The sequence below is a fragment of the Fundulus heteroclitus genome, chromosome 9, assembly GCF_011125445.2.
Source record: "Fundulus heteroclitus isolate FHET01 chromosome 9, MU-UCD_Fhet_4.1, whole genome shotgun sequence".
Lineage (NCBI taxonomy): Eukaryota > Metazoa > Chordata > Actinopteri > Cyprinodontiformes > Fundulidae > Fundulus > Fundulus heteroclitus.
In genome coordinates, this window is record NC_046369.1 from 21,551,082 (window position 1) to 21,575,246 (window position 24,165).

A 24,165-nucleotide genomic window follows, 5' to 3' on the forward strand; every position below is an offset into this window, starting at 1 on the left:
TAAGGACGTAAAAAAGCTAAAGTAGATAATAAACAAGGATTTTTCTCCATGTTGAGTCTGAGGCCTTTCGATGAAAGACTTTGAATCATGAACAATTTTAATAAGGAATAATTTAAGGCCTAAAGATCCTAAAGACTCTGATACAATATGATATAGTTTTACACAAAAAGGGGAAATATAGAAACTGGTTGGTGGGACTTTCATGTCTGTGCTATACTGGTGATCTTCTGTATGCATTCCTCTTCTCAATGCTTACAGCACAGGTTCACCAACATGGCGCCCGCGGGCACCAGGTAGCCCTCGAGGACCATGTGTGGCGCCCTCAAGCCTGATCAAAAGATAGCACAACCCTCCAGTGAGATGCATCTAAAATGTTATTTTATTTAGTTGCTCTTCCTTTTTAATCATACTTGTAATTACATAGATTTAAAATGATAAATGCATCAAAAACATGTTTATATTACATAACGTTAAGGTGAGCTCTGACTCTTCTAGCTCACAGGTCAGTACAGGTAGCCCTTCATATGATACAGTACCAATGAAGTAGCTCTCAACTTCTAAAAAGTTGTTGACCCCTATAAAATCTGGACACTGTCAATCATGGAGGACTGAGGGTTCTCTCAAACTGTGTTCTCAAAGATTATTGCTACTTTCTGCTCCTGAGGCTCATACTGAGCTAGAAAAAGAAAAAAAAAGTTTGAATATGTCACACCCTCTGCACGGAATACACAACAAAATGCCTCAAATCTTCAGGAGCTTACTACCTTAAACTTGTTTAAATCTCTCATTTAGAGGAATTTCCAGACATTCATTTGTAAAATGATTGTGAAAACCACATGCTCTTCTTTCATTACATATTAAATGATCAAATATACATGAGAATACCTTTAGGGCTAGGGTTGCATTGTGGCAAAATATGAAAATTGACAACTTCTGAAACCTTACTCGAAACCTCTAAACCAACAATGTGTTGAAGACGCTGTAATTTTTCATCTTCCCACCCTCTCAGTAACCCCAATTTCCCTCTTGTACTGTTCTAGTTTAACATATCAGTCATTTTCTACTCTAACATGCCAGGTTCATTCCTAACCTCAGTGTTTGTACAGCCTAAGCTCCTTTTTCATTTATTTTTGCTCTGTCTGGCCTTCTTATTCTGGAAACAGGCCAATCCCGCTTCTTCTTGTAGTTTTTCCACTGCCTTCCTCTCCTGCGACGGTATGTCAGAGGTGGAGAACGGTCTGGCTGTACTGACATTCTGGTATCACAAAAAAACAAAAACAACAGTGCGGTGCAAAGAAAAACAAACAATTGTCAAGATCAGCTCAAGGTTCTGGGTGTTGCGTTGTTAGCCTATCATTTCTGAGGGCAACTTGTATTCGTGTGACTGCTCCCATTCAGACTGCAAATATTACAAACATATCTTTCAGTAAAAACACAAACGGTTTAAGCCAAATCTTCATCAAACTTGCCATTTTCAGAGAAACCGATAGCTCAGAGGTTGTTATTTCCCCTAATGATAGAAATTTTGACAACTATAATTCCAGGAAGCAGAGGGGGAGGAGAACGCTGCCTAAAATGAGCAGGCAAATTACAGACTAATCCAAGAGATCAGTAGGAAGAAGGCTTGATATGATAAGACTACCTGAGGAGCCCTGTTGAGGAGCACTGCTACATAACAAGCATTGATGTTCCTGAGAACTGATCTGAGGCTGTTCGAGGGGCTTTTTGCAAACAAATAATATATTTAGAGCTTGCAGTCTGAATTACTTTAGTTTATTTGTCTGTCAACAAAAAATCTCTTCGGCTTGTCGCGGGGTAATCTTTCACAATCCTCATGTTGTCACATGATGGTTTTGCAATAAAGAAAGAACACATTGTCCCTGATAACATGTATGTCCCAGTTAGCTGCTACTTGTCCTTCCTGCCACTCAATAAATAAAATAATAAAAAAAAAAAAAATAGGAGGTCAAGAGGTCTATTTAGTGATTTACAATGTTTAATTAGCTGCATCTAACTTTGGAACATGCCTGTTTTAGTATAATTTGTATAATAGAAGGTTTTAGATATTTATGTGCAATATTTATGTTACAGAGCTTAAATGATATTTTCCACTTACTGAACAGAAATATAGAAGGCTTCATTCAGGAGTGCTTTGGAACGTCTTTTGTGTCCAGGCTTGACAACAGAGATTTTAGAAGTGTAGATTTAAAACACGGTTTCATGCCAACATAAAAAATCTTTTGACTCAGGTTGGAGTGCAGAAAAGCCTTCAAACCGTATACGGTGGAGCAGTCTATATGATGAAGTGGAGCCCAATGTGAATGCATGGATTTACAAGTGTTGACTAAGTCATTAGAGACAGCAAATTAAAACTACAGGGATTCATTAAAAAAAATTCATTCATTTAATTCATTAAAAAGAAAAAAAACATTAAAAGGTTTTAATCTCTATAAATTACCTTTATACATAAAGATTTATATTTCTAATAGGGTAGAAATTATGCCTTATCAATTTTCTAGACAGTATAAAGCAGCTAATAACAGGCTGCTGCACATTGAATTAATGTTAAATGACTGTAAGATAATTGTTAAATTGTTTATGTAATAAAATAGGCTGTATGACAAAGAGCACTAAACTACAGCAACACAGCATAAGAGGCAGAAATCATAGCAGACATTTTAATGAGAAAATGTTAATTTAGGTCTTTCCAGACTTGAGACCTGACTTGGACTTGGGGAAACATTTACATCATTTTAAAGGACCTCAGATTGTCTTTGGAGAATAATAGAGGTTTAAAGCCTAGTAAACAAACTATAGTGTCTAGGATTTGATTTGATTGCTTTGTTTAAGCCTTTTCAGGCTTCAGCTCTATTTGTCTAAGACCGAGGCAAACTCTTGTTATAATTAATGACATGAAATGTTTTGGACTTAAAAAAACAAAAAAAAAAAACAGCAACCCAGCTTACTATGTTCAGAGTTTGTCCTGCACTTTGTTTATTTTCTTTAAATACCCATTTCATGCCATGTTAGTGTAATATACCGTGAGAGCAGTTTATTTTTCTCCCGTTCAACATAATGACATAAACAAACTAGCAATCTACGAAGCCAAACCCTGCGACCGTCCTTTCAAGCAGCCCCAGAAGCCTGGCTCTACTTATCGAGCACCTGCCAGCCACACCGCTGACATTAGAGCACAATGTACTTACTAAAGTACAGCAGTCTGTCTTTCTCACTCATTTTCTCCCCTTCTCACTCTTTTCCTGGCCTCCCTTTCCTCCACAGTAATCAACGGGAGCTTACGTAACTCTCTCTACCTGTGCTTATCTCTCTATAACACACACCGGCAGGCACATTGTCTGCCTTACTAATAACACGCCACCTCAGACTAGGGCGAGGGGAAAGAGGAGGAGAGAAGATGGGGGAGGGGGGGGGGGGGGGGACGAGAAGTGCGTGCCGGGGTGGGGAAAGGTAAGGCCGAGTAGAAAAAAGAAGAGAGTGCAAAAAGTGGAGACGGGGAGTAAAGGGAAGGAAAGGACAAAAGGAGAGAGAAGGTGACAGAGGAGAATGTAAAGAGGTGACAGAAAAAAGGATGATGATGAAAGGAAGCAGTGCTATTCTTGCTCGCTCCTTCCCCAAACAAAGCCACTATTTCTCTAAAACGCACTATCATTTCCCCAAACAGTGACTGACTGACAAAGAGAAATGACTGCTCCTCTGAGAGCCCCCGGAAAAAAAAAAGGAGAGTTGAGAAAACCTGGCTGCCGGGTAATGAAATACACACGCTTTCTGTTGCCTTTGCCAACGCACACAGACCTTCATCCATCTAGTGAACTGTATCCTTGTCATCAGGCCCACACAATTAAGAAGACAGAAACAAGCATGAAAACATGTGTTTGCAAGTAAGATGCTGTTGTATTTGGGGGGTGGGGGGAGGGGGCATTCTGCTCCACCATTTATGGGCTTTTATCTTTTATGTAAGAAACTACAGTGTGCCAACTGTATCGAATAATTAGACTTACCTTTCTGAAGCATTTTATAATATGGCAGAGTAAAAAAAAAAAAAGAGACTCTCTTCCTGCTGGATTCTAATTAGAGGCAGAAAAAAAAATTGCAATGTCCTTGTTTTAAGTAACATTCGTGAGCCTGGGTACAGATGGCATTTGAAAAAGCAACGAGAAGAGAGGCGAAGAGACTTTGAAGAGTGGAGGTGCCCTGTGCTTTAGCCTCTGTCAGAGCACAGCTCCAACCATCTGTCTGGTGTGTGCATATGTAAGAACGGATGTGTTTTTTGTGTGTTAGCTATTGCACAGATAGCATGCACTCTAATGATTAAAGGAAAAAAAGGCAGAGATAGAGGGCACCTTTCCGCTCATATTACCTTGACCGCTTTGTTCTCAGATACTTGGCCAGACAGAGTGGTGTCATTATTCCAGCTGAGAAAGACGAGAAAAACCTACTACATGAGAGCAATAATCGACTTTCAGAGATTATTTTAGAGCTGATTTCCGTCCTATAAATTAGAAGAATGGATCGCTTGAAGTCGGACGAGAACAAGTAAACCCAAGAACATTTACAAGATGCCTCCAGTTTCAAGGCTCTTGGGACAAACTTCAGGTGCATTACAATTAAATTCTGTCGAATCATGTTGCACCTGGAACGAATCAAAGGCCAAATGCCTAAAAAAGAGACTTTGTGAGGAGGGAAAGGATAAAGGGAGGATTCGAAAAAGTCTGAATTTGGCAAAGTAGGTAAAAAAAAATGCAAAAAAATGCAAAAAGCTCAACATGCTTTTTAAAAAAATTAGGACATCACATATAATGTTCGGTTTATAGGAATTAATGTTTTCATATTGATATAAATTCCTTTTTGATTTTAATATTGGAAGATGAATGCATTTATTTGTGCCCTGCAACAGACTGGCGACCCGTCCAGGATGTACCCCGCCTCTCGCCCGGCACCAGCACCCCCTCGCTACCCTAAGAGGGATAAATGTGACGGAAAATGGATGATGGATTTATTTGTACTTAAAAACTTAGGTAATCTTTAAACAAGTGCTTAGACTTTCATCTATAATAGTATTATCTCAGATTTTGGGTTTAGTAAATGTAACAATTAACCGCAGGGAGGCATTCTATTATGTAGAAGCCTATGATCACTTTTCCTGGGGTCCTGGTCAATGTTTTTTGTAGTCCTTGACTAAACTCAGCCGTGTCAGTCACACCCCCTGTGAGCTGTGCTGATGATCTTTGTGCAGCCACTTTTAAAAATCATGGCCTATTGTCCTGTGTACCGCTTGGAAAAATGTATAAAAGACCATTACCATAGGACATTATTGCACAGAGCTATCAAGTCTAGGTTTTTCCCTAACTAACAAAGCATTTTTTCCACTATTTACAACAATGGAAACAGTGAAACAGACTCTGTCTGCAGTAGCTTCCTACTCTGCATGTGTAGAGAAACACTGCATAGAAAGACTACTCATTGTATTTGACAGCTTTAAAAGCAAAGCCCTAGTTTGTGAGGCAGTAGAGCAGCTTTAGTTTTATGTTTTGTCCATACACTAATAACTAGAACTCTACTGATTATGTGACAAACAGGTCATATCAAAACAGAGAGGAAACATGCTAACTTTAGCCTAGCACTTCATCTAACTCTTTCAAGAGAAAAATCATCGGCAGCAAGTTCAAGACTATGTGTTGAGTCCACTGCATGTTTTAAAATGAATAATAGACTGGAACATGTTTTATTTGATACTTTATCATGAAATGTAGCGACTGTCTTAACCAAGTTAACCCTGCAGTGGAGCAGGATGGTCTGTTCTGCAGAAAATCTAGTAAGGACAGTCACAGAAACAGATGGCTTAATACTGATGAAATGTAGTTTCTTATTTCATTGCCCTTTAAACTTACAGTGCCTAAGCATACATATTTTGAGGTGAATTTGATATGTATCAGGGACAGAAAAAATCCTTTTCAGAACATCTGTGATGATAATTAATTAATATTAATTCATGCAATGCTGAGCAGAACTTGTTCAGTGGGAACATTGTGGACACCAGACATGAAAGAAGCAGGTGTCAGAGAGCCAGAATTTTTCTTTAAAGTAAGTTTACAGGATAATGATGACAAGTTATTAGTGGGGTTGCGCGTGTGTGACCATCTCACACAACACTTTTAAATCATTTTTATAGTTCTTCCTTACTACCTATAGGCAAAAAAAATAAATAAAAATTATTAACCAAGTTAAATCAGTGATTGTTCACATCAAACAACCAAGAGAGTGGACTTTGTGTACACAACAATTTGGAAATCAAAACTTATTTTTTAATCAGAAATAGAAAAACAACACATTATCACGTTTTGATAATTATACTTAACATCTTTTTTTTTTATCTTTAAAGCATTATGAAAATGATTTGAAAATATTTCCATTTACCTTTTCCACATGTTGTTTCTGTTGTTTATATATGGATATGCTGCTTAATTTGGTGCCAAGATGATCATAACAAGCGTTTTATACAAACTACACCTGTTAGTAGCACTACGAAGGATCATGGTGAGCTGGATTGCAGCATGAAAGCCTACAACTTGTTTCCATGGGAATCCTTCCCATTAACACCTTCCGCCTCTTACAGAAAGAATGTGGAATCAGCCTTTTCACAGTCAATCCTTACACAAACTGAGCAGCGATTTAGTTTCACATTAGAGCTGTCGTTTGCAGAAGCCACATCTGAAAATCAATTATATTTGCCGCCATTGATCAGGTAAGCACTGACCTCTGTGTGCATACAGGTCTGGCAGGAAGAACTACGAACGGCCCGCTATTGATCGGAAGCTGCCGCTTATATTTTGTCTGTTTCAAATTGAGGCTTGCCTACACCAGCTTGAAGAACACTAAATCACTGCCTGACTGCCTCCCCGAAGGTTAGAGACAGGCAGGGGAGGGAATCTGGCACTATTTGCACCGATAAAGAGGGGGAAAAAAAATATGCTTAACCATTCAGAGGCAATCAATACTCCGAGGAAGAGAAAGAGCAGGGTAGGGAAAAGATGAAGAGATTCTCTTGTCAAGTCAATGTTGTACTCGCTCCCTGAGTCTCAAGGGCAATTTGGCAGTTTTAGTGGATTTTGTTTTCGGTATGCATCTGACTGTGAAAGATGCTAAGAGTGATGCTCTTTAAGATGCTTCTGGTGTTTGCGAGCAGAAGAGTGACTGCAGGGTGCATCCTGTTGATGAGGAGGTCATTTAGAGAACAGACTCTGTGTTCCCAATTTAGCAGAGCAGGAGCTGTGGATCATCAGCCCATCTGCCAGTGGTCACTTGAGAGCACCCCCATACTTCAACAATATTCTGTAGCATTGCTCTCGGTATTATTTCTGTCTGTGCATCAATCCACTCTGAAGCTTCCCATTACTGTGGACATAGTAAACAGCGTCTTAGATCAGTCCAAAGCCTTAAAGGAAGCATTAATATCATTCCAAATTGGATTTACTTATTCAAAAAAAAAAAAAAAATGTGCTGAAACATGCCGGAGAGAGCAAAGTTTTAATTACTTTCTCTTCTCGAGAGACTTCCCTAAAATTGTCAAGAATGGTAAAGCTGATACCAGGTCATTCTGTGCACAATTAGCCGAGCCCCAAAACAATCTGACGAGGAGGACAAAACATGCCGCCGACTCCCTTCTCCTCCGTTTTCCTTTTTTCCTCTCCTTCTTATTCAGTGCTTACATTTTTTGGCAGTCGCAGGAGAGTATTAATTTGCAGCCCATTTCTCCCTTAATGGCAGTGAGTGTGTGGGTGGGTGTGTTTCTTCTTTCTCCACAGTATCAGAGAGAAGAAAAAGATGAGTCAATGATGCCAGCATACTACTCTCAGGGCCGCTCAAAGATCCTGTGTGTTTTTAATCACCAGCAACTCTAACATCTAATTAATCATTAACATTTCTCCTGCTGATCCGCGGCCCTCTGGGGGCACCTTGCAGAACATCCCTCTCTCGCATTATCTTTGTGTGTGTGTGGGTGTGTGTGTGTGTGTGTGTGTGTGTGTGTGTGTGTGTGCGCGCACGCAGTGAGTGTGTGTTTCCCTTCTGAGGATGGTGGACTGGGTGGTTGTTAGGACAGCAGTTAGAGTTGGTGAGGCTATTAGTATGCGGAAAAACATCTCCCGCTCTCCAGCAATTCTGACCACGAGTACATCTTGATGTACACGTCAGGATTGTGTTGTCTTCAGTGACAGACAGGACTTGATTACTTTAGGCAACCGGAAAGGAGGAAGGAGCGGGGATATAATTCATACAGAGGTATCGATTTTGCATTTCATCTGTTAAATTCGATACATCTCTGTTTCTAAGACGACTGAAACTCCACTTCTTAGCGCAGCCGTCAAACTGCAGTCCCCAAAGCATTTTACAAGGGTTACGCCTCGTCCTTTTGGGACTGATTGCATACACCTCAGCATTTGCCAACCGCTAGCAACATCTTCAATGTTGAGTCATAAAACTGGTCAAAACGTGGAGCAATAGTCTAATTTAGGGCTAAATAATTTATCGCAAAAATATCGGGATCGGGACTTTGGTGTGTGCAGTATTGATGCCTGTAAGGGGCCTGTTTGGAGTCCAATAATTTCTGGTTAATGTAAAACAAATGTTATAGAATCACATTTGCAGGCCGATGTGATATTTAGCCTGTCGGACTGAGCAGTAGATGCCGAAATCTGACAAAGATGGCAGTGTCCAACACCCTAAAGGTGACAAAGAGATGGGAGGTAAATGTGTATATATCCCGATTGATGTCGTCATCACTCTATTCACCGATATATCGCACAGTAAGAATCTCTAATATCTTGCATCCAAAGTTTATAGTAATGAAGAAAGCATGTCAAATCACAAGCAGTGCAAGCAAAACAACTGTGTAAGAAGGTTTTTATTTTCATTTGAATGATCGATACTTTGTTTCAAATGCTGTATTTCTCAAATAAAACCCAATTTTAGATACAGAAAGAAAGAAAGTCAAAGGGAAAAGAAAGTGATGCAGCTTTAGTAAGAATACCCTTCAATTTATTCTCTAACAACAGCGAAGAGGATGAAATGTAAACCAGACAACCCAGGCCTCAAACACAACAGATCTAGAACGGGGTTTCTGCAAGTCTCGGCTGGGCAAATTTAGGACATTTTATGTCATTTTCAAAATATGAGGATTTAAGCTGCATTACTTTATCAAATTCTCCCTCTTTCAAAACGAATAAACTGTCCGTTTAGATTTTAAACCAGCTGCACAAAACTTGCAGAAGGCTGAATGTCTGCCAGCAAATCTCTCTCGCAACAGAAGTTTTGCTTTTTAAAGCTTGAACTTCAGGTGGTTATATCTTGGACTTTTTATAAATTATTTTTAAGAAGCTGCAGAATTACTGAATCACAAACTTTCTAACAGCTTTACGCTAATGTTAATCCTCAAGAGAGGTAATGCATTTTTCCATTTGGTAAAATATGGTTATAATTATGACATCCGGAAAGGTTAGCTCGCTTTTAATATCAGATCGTAGTGCACGTTTATATTTATTAATACACTTTAGTGCTTTTGCTAAATGGTCACACAAAATTAGGCCTAACCACACTGAGCAGCACATCTTAAAATCCAGGCATTGCTGTAGGAAGGTTGCACTAAGGGGACTATTCTGATGCTTACTGTGGGTGGACACCTCCTAGAATCAATGATTAAATGTTAATGGTTCTGGTCTCTTAAAAAAAAAAAAAAAGCATAAAAGAAGCCCGTGTTTTAAAATGTCGGCATGTGAAAAGAACCTGCAAGTGAAACAGTTTTCTTTGCTTCTTCAGATAAGTGTCCCCTTTTTTGCACTGAGTGTTCATATTATTCTCACTCTGTAAATTGAATATTGCAGCATTTTAGATGGACATGTGAAGCCTCTTCACTTTTAAACAGTCAAGAATGAACACAATGAATTATTGAACCTCTTGTGAGTCATAAATGAAATGAATGCTTGAAAAACCTTGACTGTGTGTAACCAGCAGTGCTTGAGCTGAGCTGGTGTATTCATAGAATGTGGCCCGAGCCTCTGAGCTAAAAAAAAAAAAAACAGAGATGTAAATATGCCTGGGTTCGTGCGGAGGCATGACCGTAGTGTTTGTTAAAAATCGGGTCATAGGAGATTACTTTACATCTTTTAAGTGTATTTTAAAATGTTTCTGCCTTTTTGCACTTTCTCTGCTATCATCCTTTCCCTCCTCCATCCCCTCATTTCCTTTTCTTCCCACAACTCTGCACGTCGACGCCCTCTCTCCAATTTTTTTTTGCACGCTCCTTCCATCTCTCCTTTCCCCTCCTTTCTCCCTCTGCTAAGTGTGCAGAGGACAGGCGTACACTTCACTGCCAGCAGTGATTTATACCGCTTAGGCAAATGAGTGTGGCTTACAGCATGTTGCTCCTTTTTCTGCTTCATCAGTACACATTGCACATAGCGCTGGAGCAGGTTGGAGCCTGTAGGCAGACATACTACCACTGAAATTGATCTAAGAGACACACTGGAGGGGTTCCTCTGCTGCACAATGGGCTGATGTGACTCATTTGTGTGTTTTGGATGTAGTGCGATGTGTAAATGGGGGGTGGCTGGTCCGCGACAGATAGTCATTGTTTCTAGCGGGGCAAAAATTGCATGCAAAGGTCACTCATCGACTCACTTGGTATTCCTAAAGAGCAGTAGGGGTGGAAATAAAAGTCTGAATTCATTATGCTTTTCTCGTAGATAAAAATGTTTTTTTTTTCTGTCGGTGAGAGACTGTGTATGTATTTATTCAGTCTAGTATAATGAGACCGGATGGCACTTGAACTATGTCCCACCTAAAGACAAAAAAACACAAGACAAATAGTGTCGCAAGACATTACCAAGACTTTGCTACGATCACGTGTACAGGAGACCTCCCTCTAACAAAGTAAACTCTGAGGCTGCTTTTAGGCCTATAGGAAAGAGGCTTCTACTAGCGACAGCGTAACTGAAAGTAAATTGTTAAAATATTTAATGTTTTCTGATTTCCAGACTGATGAGGAAGTAAGTGTCGTGTTGCCCCTCGTGCCAGCCAGTTCCGTCTGAATCTGCCTCTTTGTTGCCAGGGATTAGACTTCATCACACCATCTGCAGAGGGTTTCAGTTTCCCGAGGAAAGCTGCGACTTTGTCAAGCGACAAAGTTTGCCTAAATAATAACATGCGCTTAATGTAACTAATTATATATATGGGTAGATGTATATTGTGTTGGTAGTATGTGCATTTATATATTCCTGTATGTAAAGATAGATACAAAAGTACAAGAAGTTATGCTGATATTTAATGATACGCACATGCAAAAATATTAAATGAAGTAACAACTGGCAAAAGCAAGTGAAGCTAGAACAAAAAAAAAAGGAAGTCAACTGAATATTATTGCTAAGTGGTGGAGAGGCGGTCGGGTATTAAAAAAGTTAAGCTTCCTCACGCTCATCTTGAACATGGACATTTCTTTTAAACACAATAAATCATTTTTTATTTGTTCTTTGTGATTTCACGTTTTCATATAAAACAGGAATTTGTTCATTCACGTCAGATGACAAAAGTTCTTCAGGATCAAATAACCGACTGTTAAGGGACAAAATAAATGTTATATAAATGTTACAATATTTGTCTACATTCAAAAAATTTTGGTATTTAGAAAAATAATAATCTCAGCATGAAGTGGCACACAATCAGTTTTCCAGATAAACTTGATCCATCTCTAAAAAGTTAAATTATTTACTTATAATTCTTAACAACTCTAGGAAATGATGAGCCATCTTTGTAATAAACGCACAAAAACCCAAAACTAAGTACGTATATGGCTCAGTAGTTTAGAGGAGATCTGAGAATATTATTTTCCATGGGTCACATTTTACATGTGCCTGTTGATGTAAATCCAATGAGCATCAAGATGTAATTCTGCACCAAAATCTGGAATCACTGCTTTTATTAAAAGCTCACACAATCCTTCAGCCGAGCGCCAGAGGAGGCGGCTCTGCACCAGTAAACAAAGAGGAACCTGAGAAATAGAGGAAGACACGTCTGCTCATGGTTCAAAAATAGATAGGGACAGAGAACGTAGAGATTTGTGCCAAGATGAGGACCAAAGTTAAAGTGGCTCAGTTTTGTGAAAGATAAATATTTGTATCAAGTAACATATAAAGTTTCAGGGTGTTTTACCGTTCAGATGCAACGCTCTACTGTTACCAGAAGAAGAATACAAATCAAATCATATTCATGTCTACGTGGAAACATTGTTTATATCCTACAACCTGTCAACAGTCACAGATGCTTATGTGGGCCTTGGAGAAAAATAATCCTCCACTCCTGGCCCAGAGGGAAAGACTACAGACTTGGATGTGATGGTAATCTGTACCATTTGGATAAAGTATTTTAGAGATGTTATCTCAGCCGGACAATTCCCTTCATTTCTTACTAAATAATTACAGCATATTTAGTGTAAATGATTTCACTCATTGTTCAGTTCTAAGATTCTGGCCTCCTGGGTTTTTTAGCCAACGTGGTTCTATGTAGAAATAAAAGACATGTAAAATTAAACAAAAACAGCCCAGAAATCAGTTTGGGACAATACATTTTTTATATGGATATTATCATTATGTGTCTAATGTGCAGAAGCTTTGTGAGCACATTGACTCTGTGAGTATCTGCGGCTGTATCTGCTTTTAATGTTTATTTTATAGAAGTGTTGCACAAAGTGCAAATTATGTAATTCATTTTTCAGACAGTCACATCAGCGGCTGATGCATTCTGAACATCTGTGCAACACAGGAAAGCCCATTGATCACGAGCTCAACAAACAGTGGGATGCTTCTTCAGGAAATCATCACATTGTGGGTGTTAACTACAAATTTTGTGCCGACTGACTGATGCAACTGTAACATTGCTCTGAATTGCTGCAGGATTTTTTTGCAAAATCTTTCCGATGATGCTACAAGTATCTAAACACGAAATTCAGTCATATGATTGTATCAAGCAAAGTTTTTGTTTAATAAATGATTTTTACAGCATTTCAATAATAATAAAAAAAATGTTCACGAAAGGCTCCTTGTGCTAAAAACACAACCTGTAAGTCTGATCAAACGCTGCAATCTATGTACACCAAAGGATGCCGGGTCATACCGATGGATTATACGGTGTGTGGGGGTGTCACATGTATGTATGTATGTACAAATGTATACAATGTATATGCACATATATACGCGTAGGTACGTATGTATGTAGGCACATAGATATATGTATATATTTAAGTATATAGATATGTTTATATCTAAGAATGTAAATGAGACATCATATGCCCATTCCTATTTCCTTTTTTGTATTTTTTGGTATTCTTTTTGATCCATTGTATATATGAAGATTCACTGTATATAACTGAATGCACCTTCCCTACTCTGCACCTTCTTTTATGAGCCGATGTGACGAGTGAATTTCTCCATTGTGAGATCAATAAAGACTATCTTATCTTATCTTATCATAGTTAGGATAAAGGAGACGCTGCCCCATGGATACCTGTGACCTGGTCCACGAGGATACGCGAGGTGATGATGCGTCCGTACTGGGAGAAAAGTTGCTCCAGCTCCTTCTGGGTCATGGTCTTGGGCAGGCCGCTGACGTACAGGTTGGCGTCACGGATGGAGGCTGAGCTGGGTCGCGCGTACGACACCTGCGGAGGACAACAAACAAAGATTTTAGGCCTGCACGCCACAAGGCTACGGGCTTTTGATGAGCGATTAATCTATTCATATCGAAGTCTCAACCGTGCTGATCTGCTGAGCGTGTTTTGTGATTAGGAAGGGGCGTGGATCATTAGACCCACAGGGAGGAAAATGAGACTGTATGTTGCCTCCTTGCCTTGGGAATTATCATTGTTAGGAAGAGATTTAGCTGCTTTGAACCCCAGAGAGATAACGCTTCATGCCTCAGTCAGTTGTTTGCAGGGGGACCGTATATATGAAACTTTGCCCCGAAGAAAAATCCACAGGTGGCTCCGCTTTGAAAAGACGACTCAGGAAAACAACAACAGGCTCACTTTACTATTTATTTCGAGCGTTATTCTGAGGGAAAACATGTCTAAATGCAAAAGAAAAGCTTTGATTTCTTAGGCTGTTCTATAAAATAGAGTCATAATTAGAACAATGCCTGATTCAACTTCTCCCAATCTTCTTGTACTTTGCTTTAACACAAGCAAACGTTTGCCACACCTTCTCCTTTCAGGTAGTCACTACCCCCAGCAGCTGACTGAAGCAGCTTTCCCTTCTGGTACTTTCATCAACCCTGACAAGCAGAGACATAAGTCATCAAATAAGGTGAAAGTCGGGCAAACATAGTGGATATTCGGTCATAACCTTGAGCATCAGCGTGGAAATCCTGCTTGTGAGGGAACAGGATTGGGAACAGCTGGCGTTCCCCGAGTCGCGCTTCTCTTTCACACATTTCCCTCTGCAGTCTATCTGCTCAGCTCCTCTGTCTCCTTCTTCTTCCCCTGCAGCTCTCTCCCTTTTCCCTGCCTGGTTATTTTCAATCGGCTTCCTTCCTGCGTGCTGCCTCGCTAAACCTTTCCAGAGCGTGCCTCTTTTTTATCCCCCCTCCCCCCGTCTCTCTCCCTCTCTCTCTCTCTTTTTTTTAGGGTTTTTCCTCTTTTCTTCACTGTACAACTCTCCCTCATTTTCTCTCCTTGTCAGCCAACTCCAGATGTCTAATCCATCAACACCTCCTCAAGCTGTGAGCAGCATTGTGCGGTGCGATGTATGTGTGAAGCAGGAGCGTACATGCGGCGCTTGTGTGCAGGGAAAAAAAGTTTGAAAAAGTGCGAAGATTAAAGTAATCACAAAGCAATCACGGGCGCGCGCTGGATAAACGTGTCTCGGATTGTGTGCACACGTGTCACTGTGAGCTCCTCGCATCCTCGGCGCGCAGCTTCCCCTCACACCTCGGCGGGAAAGCGGCACCGCTGACAAAAATCGGAGGTGTCACGACGGCGGAAGCTGCACGAGCGAGACCAAGTCAAAGGCACATTACCCGGGAGAAAGTGACTCTCTGGACTGAGTGCACTGGCAGCGAGTGGGAAGGGTGTGACATGAAGAATGGCAAACATAAATTTAGAGTTACTGCGCTGCCTTTTAATTAACCTTGTTTGCCTTTAGGGGGTTTTAGTCTGTTGTGGGAAGAGAAAGCAAGGGAAAGGGGGTAGTGGGAGGAAGGAAATTAAGTGTGAAAGAGTGATAGTGTCAGATGGAGATGCAGTGTTGTCTTCTGTCATGACAAAGAACCTCCTTTATCTCAGGAACAACTTGAGGCAGTCTCTTGCGTCACTGAGACTATAAAGGAGAAAAATCTGTGAACTCAGACTGTAACACCGTGCAAGCAACCTTAAACTTCTATTTTTATCCACAAAAAAACACACATTTTCACTTACTTCTCCACGTTGACTGTTTCACATCGTACCCCCCCACCCCCCCTCTTGCCTGTGCTGACCACCAGATGGCAATTTCATGCTTCTGCTTTTAAAGGACTGTGTCTCCTGCTGAGAAACTGAGTGCGATGATCAGGATTTTACATTTCTTATGTAAGTTAAAAACTTTTTCAGGCTCAGATTTTGTTCTGTTATTTTTCATCACATTCTAAACAGGTAATTACAGGAGTTCACCATGAAATTATTAAAAAAAATAGATTTTTCTACAGTGACCAGGCTTGATATGTGTGGAACCAGAATAAATGGAAAGGAAGATTGAATGAATGGATGGATGGATGGATGGATGGATGGATAGATAGATAGATAGATAGATAGATAGATAGATAGATAGATAGATAGATAGATAGATAGATAGATAGATAGATAGATAGATAGATAGATAGATAGATAGATAGATAGATAGATAGATAGATAGATAGATAGATAGATAGATAGATAGATAGATAGATAGATAGATAGATAGATAGATAGATAGATAGATAGATAGATAGATAGATAGATAGATAGATAGATAGATAGATAGACATCACCTGATTAGTTGGATGTATAAAATACTGATAGCTGGTGAAGATTCTCAGTCATCCAGGCCATGGTCATTCCAAAAAAAAGTAAAAAACAAAGCAACTGGACTTGTTTTCCGTAGTTGAAAAACTAGTTGAAAAACTGGACTTGTTTTCAACTATGGAAAACAAGTCCAGTTGCTTTGTTTTTTACTTTTTAAAAAAAAAATACTGATAGTTTGGATGGAGGATAGAGAAACCCTTGACTCCATGAGTGAAGGGACAAAAATAGGGGATAAACTAATAGACAAATGGGTAAATCTAATTTCAAGCAATGGAATAGGTATTGAAGTCTGGAAATACGCAAATTTTTCCATACTCAGTTTTCTTTTTCCGAATTTATCCAGATCTGAAAAATGCTTAAACCAGATTCCAGATTAGCCCCCTTAAACTATAGAACAGTTGAGAAAAACTACATTTAACAGCAAAATTTGGCCACAGAAAATTATACAAGATGAATTTGGAAATATTCAATAGGCAGATTGAATGTGTGACACTTGTGAGAATTCCTGGATTAATCCTGAAACAGCTTCACTTTAGTGACCTTAATTTAACATTATCTATGATTATAGATTATGTTTTATTGATCTTGCAAAATCCCCGATATCAACTACAAGCACATCGACTCATTACGACTGTGACGAATGGCAAACAGCGATATAAAACTAAAGACACAGTCCTACCCTGAACCAATGCCCAGCAAGGCAGTGTGTACTGTCGAGGGAATGAAGGGAATCTCTGTGGGATTTTCCCTATGCAAACAAGATAATCCCATCCTATTAGATTACATTAGACCGGACTAGACCCGATTAAATAGGATGACAGGATGAGGGAATCCAGGGATTGTAGCAGAGCAACAGATTACTGCCCCTCTTAAAAGCAACACATCAGCGGGCGCGGCTCAGACGGAGGCATGAGATGGGAAAATTAGATCAGGCTCGTGTTGTTGTAGCAGCATCTGCAGAGGAAGCGCATGGAGGGTTTCCCTTTTTCGGTCGCAAAATGTGCTCGGATGCAGGGCTGTGCAGCGCTGCTACAGATTTATCCATTTTACCTCGGCGACGACCAAAAGCCTGGCTATTCAGCCTGGAAAAAACACTGCGATGAAAGAGGTTTAGAGCAAAATGGATGTTTGATACGTCTCCTCCATTTCACTCAATGATATCTGTATAATTTCACCTTTACAGTTTGACATTTTGGAAGGTAATTAGCACATCAACTACAGTCACAAGCTATTTAAAAGGTGTCACTTTGATTTAAATGGTCTTTTTATTTCCGTTGGCCAGAGCGCATTAATCCAATCTCACCAGGCAGCGCATTCTGTACGAGCATCACTATCTGAAAGGCCTCCCAGACAGAAGAAAGAGGCATTACTAAAATGTAGCATGACTGCCGTAACTTGGGTGAAATGCGTGCTGAAGAAGTTGCCCTCCTTTTCATTTTTTGTGGCTTGTTGTGTCAAACGTATTTAAATAAGGATAGCGCCGATTACCTTGATTGTTTTCGTCTGAAGTCTGAGTCCATTTAATGTGTTGATGGCTTTCTCTGCATCCTTTGGGTCAATGTAGTTGACGAAGCCGTAGCCAAGGCTCTGCCCTAAAATTAAAGAGGAAAAAGGGGGAGAGAAAAAAAGAGAAAGTTTTGTGGTGACATTGTTTTGTTCATTTTATGTCGTTTCATCAGACATAAAACCTTGACTGAAACATCTGTGATTGCCTCTTAAATTGCAGTTAATCTGAGAGAAGAGCTAAAATTGTTATCTTTGAAGTGGGATTTAGGCCCATTAAAGTAATTAAAAGGAAAAATTCTCAAAGGTAAAAACATCCAAACTCTTTATTTACCAGTCATAAATTGCAGTGTCTATGGTTTGGTGACGACAGTTTATAAAATATAACGGCTCAGTTTAAATCAAAATCCCAATCAGACATGTGTGATGAAAGATTTACAGCATTTTGCTAACTTATTTGGCAGGGGGGTGGAAGCGAAATCCCACACCTCTTCTCCTCTGGGGGTGCGTTTTAAACAGCAGACCCCCTCTGAGAGCGTGAGGCAGGCCTGACATCCCTCAGTGTTTCCCCCTGTGGATCAAGCGTTTTCAAAAGGCTTAGGACTTTTAAAGCAGACGCCCTCCAGCCATCAGAGGCTTTCGTCTGCCGTTTTTCAGCAAACACTCCCCCCCCCTCATCCGCTGATGCCACACACAAGCTTCAAGATTCCCCGGCAGTTCAAGTGGAGCAGCATGTGCATATTCATCGCTAATGGGAACAGACAGCGGTTAGTCAGAGACAAAGTGAATCACAAAATATGGAGCATGGCTCTTTCACAAAATAAATACTTTTGGGCTATGGATATCACAGCAGCAGAAGAGCTCAGAAGAGAGCCGGGGAAGGGCCAGAAGGGACTTGTAGTCCTAACATCAAACAGCTGATGATTTCTCTCTTCTTCTCCTCCTCTCCTCCCGCTTCTCCTCTGGATTAACGGTGGATTATCAGACACTCTATTGTTAATTAAAAACCTGCCATCCTGGAGAGACCACTGCTATTTATAGCGAGCCATTCTCCTGCTCACTCTTCCTCTTGGACTCTCAACCCACTTCAGGTGTTGGGTTTGGCAGTTTAAATATAACTCTGAGAGAGAGAGCCGCTCTTTTGCCTCCAAGTTTTTCATTAAAACACACTCACAAGAGCCGGGAAATGACAAAGCAAAGGGGAAGAAAAGGAGAAGGGCCTACAAGAATGCACGATTTCATCGTTCCTGGAAAATAAGCGTTAATGGATACATTTAGGATTAGTTAGCAAACAGGATGAGCTTAGAATTAGTTTGCGGAAACATTGCATGAATTTACGGTTGTTTGTCAATTATTCAATTTGCAATGAGATTTCAGATGAACACAGCTGATTCTTTCTCCACATTCCAACCCCTTTATTAAAAAACTTCCTCCTGATAATCGGCAACACAAGGCTGTGAACAGATGCTTACAAAAATCCCTCAAACACGCATACACTTAAAGTGAATGAGGGCAGTTGTCCACTTTAGGCTAATATTTAATTTCTAGTTAGCGCATAAAAAGGTGTTTGCTGCGTTAAATTGATGTTTTCTAACAAACATTACATAATTGTTTGTTTTTAACCCCAGCTTTATATGTGTTGACTGGAAATGAAATGCTAACATAAAGTGTGTCTGAATATTTGTTGAGACTGGGCGACTCAGTGATGTGTGAATGATAACGCACTTAACTTAGGAGTGCATGTTTTATATTTGGCAATCCCAGGTGAGGATTCAACTCGTTCTATTTCCCTTTCAAGTCTCAATTCCTCCTTTGAAAAGTTTAACACCCTCTATAGCTAAACACACCAGATTGGCTCCTATAAATAAAGACAAAGGAAACAGATGCATAAAGCGTTCAGAAAAACACCAGATCACACTTACGTCCACCATTTCCAGCTTGTTATTGAGTAGCTAACAGTAGCGAGCCACTGGTAGACTGCCTGCCTTTATATGAATGGGTGGCAGATCGTACAACGACATACCACAACGACAGATGAAGACGCATTTGTACATCTGCCAAAGCATAGGGAACCATTTGAAACCCTGAGGACTAGGTCAGTCCAATCTTTTGTGCCATTTAAGACTTTTTCAGCCAAACAGATCTTTTATTAATGGCTGATTTTTATGTTCTTCACATATATTTAAGCGGGGAATATACTCCTCCATGGATGCCATTTCTAACGGACATATCAATCAGCAAAGGCACACCTGGCCTGCACCACACATCAAAAATGTATTGTCTTCATAATACCACTGTGTGCTAAATCAATATCACATCAAACTGCTCGGGCGATATATAATTGCCATGCTTTCATAACCTGTAAGCCACTAACATACAGCGATCTGGTGTAACATTATGACTCCCCCCTGCCTAAACCCCGTCGGTCCCCCTTTTGCTGCCAAAACTCCTCTTAACCATCGAGGCATAGACTGACTCCAAAATGTTTGCCGCAGATCCTTCAGGCCCTTGGAGCGAGGTGGGGCCTCCGTGGATGTGACCCATTTGTCCAGCTCGTCCCACACATGCTCAATTGAATTAAGGTCTAGGGTATTAATAATCCCTGTGGAACGTGTTAAAGTAACATCCACATGGATGGCAGGTAGGCTTTCCCCTCAGAACATCTGCTCACTTCCCTTCTTCCCAGAGTTAATCCTGGTGCCATTTATTTCCCGATAATCAACCCACATGAAAGATAGATGGTTTACCAGATTATCCTGCCATCCTCCAATGCTTTGAAGTCGAGTTCAGATTATCCTGCACACATCGTTGGTGCTTTTATTACCGGACAGGGTCAGCATAAACATTACTGGTCCGTGACTAAGCTGCTCCACATTCATTCTGTATTCTTACACCTTTCTATGAGACATCTACCATCAGTTTGAGCTGGTTTAGCTTGTCTATTGGAAGCTCATTGCTGTTTTGCCAGTTCACCGTCGCTCCTTCCTTGGACCACTTTTGACACCTACTGACCCCTGCAAACCGGAAGAAGCCCACAAGAGCAACTAAATAAACTGTAAGAAAACGTGAAATACAGTCCGTGTGATGAAACTGTAGTTTTTTTTTTTTAAAAAGCCATTTGCTTGTAAACGATAAGAACCACAGAATTCTCACTGATATTTCATAATTAGGGGAAATATGGCTGCGTCTGAGCCAAGTGTGAAGCAGCAAATGAAAAGCCTTGATAAATAGCCTTTAATGGGATTTTAGCTAAAAGAAACTCATCCTTGTGCCTATCAATTAGCCGAATAGATACGTTAACTTATATATTTTAATCATCAGCCGAACGATACAACCCAAATGAAGCTTTGCTCTTGAAAATGGCTTTTTAATGAGGTAAGATAGTGACTTGTTTTCCATTTGTTAGCGCTGTACATGGATAACTTTACAGCACTTGCTTGGTAGCGAAATAAAACTGTATTGTTTTAATGAAAAAAAAACTGTTTTAATGCAGAAATGTAAATGTACCAATGGTATGTAGGTCCTCGAATGGAACATGCGAAGTATGTAATCCCTGAGTGTACAGGAGGTTGTTAATGATAGAGTGTGAGCGGTTCAGACACCGCAACAGAGCGGCCGTGCTTTATCACAGAGTGGCACATGTCCGCCCTCACCGAGAGACTCACCACGAGGGGCTGGAGGAGTAAAGAGGTAGGGGGCTAAGCTCCACTCCTTTGGCAGACCTTTTGTGCAATTGGACGTAAATTGTATAGGGAGGTGGGCATGTTTTTTTTTTTCCAGTGGTAAAAATCACTGCTATTTCTAGTGAGAAGCTCTTTGGTGTGTTGGCGAGGAGTTATGACTAAGCCATTATTTGTTTCCTGAGGAGCAGCAGGATGCCCAATGTGCGAGATGAGAAAATGAGTGTACTTTGAGCTGGTGTCCTGCCTGCTGGCACCAATATGTAATTTCATTTTTTTTTTTTTCCCGCCCTAGTTTCCGTCTGTGCATACACACGTTCACATACAAGTAGGTAGGAGGGAGTAAATCAACACTAACGCAACTTTGCAAAATCATATACTACCTTTATATGAGCAGCAAAAGCGGATCCGGGCAGGGCTGCGCGGGCGGACGATCAAGTTTCTTCTAAATAACATTCTTATGACGCTGTGTACTGTATGATACAAAAAAAAAGAGATTCAAGTACCTATTGGCTGTCATTATTTTTGTGCCTTTTGTTGTATTATGTGACTAAGAGCCTTGAACTGCAGACATGAAAGCATCTCCATCTCATACTATCATCACTATACTCTCTTTGATCTAAAGTGGGAGCTACCAACTGAAACACGCAGCTGCGAGAACCTTTTCGGCAGCGTACCTCACTGCGCTCCATTGTTTCTAATAATGCCCTCCAAAATTGTGCAGCTATTAATCAAGAAAAAAAAGTTCATTTGAACCGTAGATATTGCTGTAAAATACGGTATTGTGGCGCTGCACTTGCTTGCGGGGGCAGAGGAAATTTGTAGTGCCATTGTGTTCAAATTGTATTCGAACTATTTATTGAAATGCGTGCAACATATGGCATCCAGAAAAATCCCTGCGTGAGCCTGTACTGATGTTTAAAAAAAAATATAAAATATATACTTGTGAGACAGGACCCTTACAGGCTATCTATTTCAGTTTCCCCTTGTTTCCCACTTGCTGTCAGCAGCTGAATATTTCCTGTCACTCAGAGGTCAGAGGAAGACACGCAATTCAAACTAGCAGGGGGAGCTGCTGGGTGCACAGATCAACACAGCTATGAGCAAATTATGCAAAAACATCTAAAGAAGACTAGCGTCATTTGTGCTCGACAGAACATTTAGCTAGATTGGAGCTAAATTTTAGATAAGACAACAACAAAAAAAAAGTGTTTTTTATCTGTGTCACGTTGCTTCCATCTCAGTCCATCTCGTGACTTCCCCTTCGCAGCGACGGCAACTTCAGGCAGAGCTATTTTAGATGCCATGGAGCTCCTCAAGATTTAAAAAGGTACCCTGTCACCAGCTTTATGTCAAACCACACTTCACTTGCCTCACAGGCTCTCAGCCCCATGGGGAGCGGGAAGAGGGACTAAACACAAAGAGAACAAAAGACTACAGTGCCTGGAAAAACCAGCAGTACAGTAAGAGCATACCATGTGGCCCGCATCGAGCCCATTTAAATAACTAAATTCATAAACAGAACCGCATCCCCCGCACACATGCATCTACTGTAGATCCCTCTCCCACTCACTCATTCAACACATCTTTTCCTCCTGGGTTGCCAAGGTAGCAGCCACTGTTGCAGTCAGGAGGCTCCCACTTTCAGTTCCCAAGGCCCTGCTTCCACCAACACAGACACACACACACACTTGCCCACGTAGAAGCTCAGGGACAAACACGCAGACACACACATGTAAGCCACCCCCTCGCGGTGGCTCCCAGAGCCTGGGGGCCAGTGGACGGCAGCCTGCAGTGTGTGGGCTTGTTGCTCAGCAGAGCAGCTGAGGGAAAGGAGGAAGGCAAGCTGACAGACCAGACAGAGGAGCCCTCTTCAAGTTGTGGCTAACCCTGTTATGTCATGACAGAGAAGTATAACATCCCCGAACCAGCCTGGGCCCCCCCTCTGAGTCCCTTTACCCCATTCAACTTGCTGAAAGTACATTAAAGAGTGAAAGGTTGGAGGGCAAGCAAGCAGCCCGGAGGCTCGCTCTGCGTTCGGGTCCGGTGCCTGGCACAGGGGCCACTCACAACCCCTGCGCTCCACGTAAAGGCCACCGAGAGCCAAATGAAAGGGGACAGAGGCTGTCTGACGTGAGGGTCACAAGAGGTGCGGTTCAGCCAAGCAAGCTAAGGATGGCCGGTTGTGGGCATAAGATGAAGCAGGGAAGGGAGACTGAAAGAGGGAGGGTGCTGGGGAGGGGAGCCAGGACATTCTCGGGACTCTGAAACTTTAATGTGTGTCTGCCTGCTTGTGTATGCACCTCTGAGCCTGTCAGCTCTCCTAATACCTGGCTTTGGAGATGTCAAATCCTTTTTTCATCTCTTTCCATGTCAGCTTTGTTCACACTGTCTTCAGCCCCTCAGCCTATTTTTCAGGTTCAGATAAATGCAGCCTGTATGTGGGATATAAACACCAAACCAGATCTCACACAGCATGATTTCAGCGAGGATTTACAGCGGTTTGTAGTAGTTTGTACCTCCTGAGAAAAAAAAAACATCGCAGTTAGGTGTTTTAGAGGTAATGTTGGGGGGGAAATAGCTGAGTTTTTAACTTGAAGCATGGAAATAAATCAGCTTCACTCACGATCATGGTGTGAATATTAATTTTCGTTGCACCAAAACGGAGTCGTGGATCAGTTAGGGGTGTAATATAGTGAATTTTACATCCACTGATCTATTTTTACAGATGAAAACAAGATATGTTTCACTTCTGCAGCGTCTTCACGTCATCAACTGAAAGACAAGATTAAGGTCAGACCTTCACATTGAGAATAAGCGGAGAGCAAACTGCAGAACCTTAAAAATAGTACTCATACCCTCTTAACATTGTTTCATGTTACAACC

General features: G+C 40.8%; 1 protein-coding gene across 9 annotated transcripts in view; it reads right to left on the minus strand.

The window, feature by feature from the left end:
- The window catches only part of elavl4 (ELAV like neuron-specific RNA binding protein 4), a 108,500-nt gene that overhangs the window by 26,033 nt on the left and 58,302 nt on the right, over positions 1–24,165 (minus strand). For all 9 annotated transcript variants that reach the window (XM_012877903.3, XM_012877901.3, XM_021324179.2 and 6 more), the window contains 2 exons: positions 17,585–17,688; positions 13,570–13,723 (listed from right to left, as the gene is read on the minus strand). In XM_012877903.3, coding sequence (XP_012733357.1) covers positions 13,570–13,723; positions 17,585–17,688 — 258 coding nt within the window. The remainder of the gene's footprint in view (positions 1–13,569; positions 13,724–17,584; positions 17,689–24,165) is intronic.